Genomic DNA, 3,054 nt, shown 5'->3' with positions numbered 1-3,054 from the left:
TCGCCTTACTAGTGTGCGGCGTTGTTGCATGCCATGCCTGGATCCCGGGTTTTGGGCATCATAAAAACTCGTAGTGAAATTTGAAATACAGGTGTGACAACCCAAGAGGGGGGGTGAATTAGTCAATTAAAAATTTTGGGCTTAAATAAATGGATTATTAAAATTAAATTACTAATTAAGCATTGATAGTCTAACCCTTGTTCAACTATTCAAGATAATGAAAGCTAGGGTTTAGATGTTACTTTAAGCCTATATGCTCTAATCCTTATTCAATAAAACATAAGTGCAAGTAAAGGGTAGAGATTACCAATCACCAAAGTGCAAAGAGAAGGAAAAGAGAAAGCATCCACAAGGCACGCGATTTATAGTGGTTCGGTCTATCACAAGACCTACTCCACTCTTCCAAGTTTACCTCCTTGGGATCTCCACTAAAAATATGAGATTCTTCAACGGGCGAATCTCCAAGCCGTACACCGACTCCTTCAACTTCAAAGGGGACACACCCTTTCTGCACTAAGCCTTGCCAAGGGGACACACCCACTTACAATGATTCACCTTTGTTGACGGGCTAAATCGAAAACTGTCAAGAACAAATGAAGAAAATAAAAATAGAACTCTCTTTTGCGTATTTCCATTGGATGGTTTGTTTTAGATGCATGCATAGGAATGAGTTTTTCCCACTTAAAAGAAATCATCCTTATAAAATATTAAGTTGTAAATGGGGATTTAAATCGAAAGGATTAATCTCCATGGCCTTCCATAGCCATCTATTGATTGGCTAGTTTAGAGAACAAGACGGTCATATGCCAAAGCAGAAGCCGATCTTAATTTTCTATCTAGAGTAAATAATAGATTCCTTTAAGGATAAGGGATATTTGCAAAATACATTAGTCATATGCCAAAGCAGAAGCTAATATGTTTTGTAAAATGATTCCGAGGCAGTAGGTGTTAGCTTAACCAAGAAAAGAAGTTTGATGCCCAAAGGATAGATACATTGTGATGCTTGGAGGCGAAAATCAAATCGGATATCATATTAATAATATGATGGATTAGATGAATCCATTCGTACTTAACAAAGTTGTTGTTAATGAGCATCCGATGCCCATTGGAGAAATCATGTTATTTCTCTTGATTTATGTGTTTTGAGGGGCACATAAATGAGACAAGATATGGGCAATACTAGTACAGATCAAATACTCAAATCTAATGGTTACATGTCATGATAAATCTAAAATGATTAGTTTTGCTTATATTGTGCCTCCTTTCCTTTGCATTAGATATGACATCCTTCAATTCATTAGCTAGGATCCTTGAAGATAACAAACATAATGGTCCAAATTATGTGGATTGGAAGAGGAACTTAACCCCACAGCAGCGAAAGTTTATTGGATCTTGACTATTGAGGCACCTGAGTTGCCTGATCCCAATGCTCCCCAGGATGTTAGGGACAAAGCCACAAAATGGCATGAAGATGACCAAATGGCTAAGTGTTATATCCTTGGGTCGATGTCGAATGTGTTGCAACAAAAACATGTCGAAATGGCTTCGTCCATGGATATTATGCACAATCTTACGGAGATGTTAGGACAACAAAATCGCAGTGCCAGACAAATAGCGATTAAGGGCCTGGTTTCCACTAAAATGGTGGAAGGAACCCCAGTTAGAGATCACATGTTGAAGATGATGGGCTATCTAAATGAGCTCGAAGTTTTAGGGGCCATGCTAGATTGTGACTCGCAAGTCGACATGGTGTTAGCATCCCTACCACCGTCATTCAATGACTTTGTCATCAATTACCATATGAACAAACTGTCAATGACGTTGACAGAATTGTTGAATCATCTTCAATCTACTGAGGATCTTCAGAAAAAGAATAAAACATCATCTTTCTTAGTTGAAGCTAATGTAGTTTCAACTCCCAAACCGAAAGGCAAGGGAAAAAGAAAGGCTAAAGGCCAGGGTTCTAAGAAAAACATTTTCAAAATCAAGAACAAGAAAACTTTCAAGGAGAAGTCAAACAAGACCAATGATGCGTATTTTCATTATGGAAAGGTTGACTAAGGGCGAACTCAACCTACAGGTTAGAACTGATGCAACGGTTGCAGTCCAAGCTGTGGGTGATCTACTACTAGCATTTTCAGATGGATATTTACGTTTAAATAATTATCTTTATGTACCTTCCATTAGAAGGAATTTAATTTCAGTTTCTAAACTATTGATTGATGGTTATTGTACAAGTTTTAACAAAAGTAGTGTTTTTATCAAACATGGTAATTCCTTGATCACAGAAGGTACATTAGTTGACGGATTATTTATAGTAAATGCTTTAGAAAATGCAAGTAACATTAAGGATATTCCTATTCAGAATATTCCAAACTTCAAAAGCGCAAGGAATACGACCAATCACACACAGCTGTGGCATCTTCGATTAGACCATATTAACCTAGATAGGATTACAAGATTGGTAAAAGACGGTCCATTGGATTCTATCCAAGTGGAACCTTTTCCAACTTGTGAACCATGTCTTCAAGGTAGAATGACCAAAATTCCCTTCAAGAGCAAGAGTGGAAGATCCCAAGATTTGTTGGAGATTATACATAGTGATGTATGTGGTCCCATTTCTCATCCGGCAAGAGGAGGGCTAATATACTTCGTGACTTTTACGGATGACCATTCAAGGTACGAATATTTGTACCTTATGCGACGTAAGTCTGAGATCTTTGAAAAGTTCAAAGAGTTCAAGAATGAAGTAGAAAATCAGTTAAATAAAAGAATAAAGACTCTTTGCTCTGATAGAGGTGGAGAGTATCTCTCGGATGAGTTTAGGGATTAGTTAAAGGAAAATAGAATCATCTCTCAATGGACCCCACTTGCAACACCAGAACTGAATGGTGTTTCAGAACGTAGAAACATGACCTTCTTGGACATGGTCCGATCAATGATAAGTTTCATAGAAGCACCTCTGTTTCTATGGGGATATGCCCGAGAAACGGCGTTCTATGTCTTAAATCGTGTCCCAACTAAATCAGTACCATCTACTCCATATGAGATATG

The 3,054-nt window shown here is 37.8% G+C and overlaps 1 protein-coding gene across 1 annotated transcript; it reads left to right on the top strand.

Annotated features, from left to right (window-relative positions):
• Positions 1–1,539: 1,539 nt before the first annotated feature.
• On the top strand, positions 1,540–2,061 carry LOC143857061 (uncharacterized). The gene has a single exon (XM_077367334.1). The coding sequence runs from the start codon at positions 1,540–1,542 to the stop codon at positions 2,059–2,061; it is 522 nt and encodes a 173-aa protein (XP_077223449.1).
• The last annotated feature ends 993 nt before the right edge of the window (positions 2,062–3,054 follow it).

The sequence above is a fragment of the Tasmannia lanceolata genome, unplaced genomic scaffold, assembly GCF_043159265.1.
Source record: "Tasmannia lanceolata isolate RefF3 unplaced genomic scaffold, GAP_Taslan_0.1 ptg000024l, whole genome shotgun sequence".
Classification (NCBI taxonomy): Eukaryota; Viridiplantae; Streptophyta; class Magnoliopsida; order Canellales; family Winteraceae; genus Tasmannia; species Tasmannia lanceolata.
The sequence above is the reverse complement of the archived record's forward strand: the minus strand, read 5'-3'. Positions and strand labels throughout refer to the sequence as shown.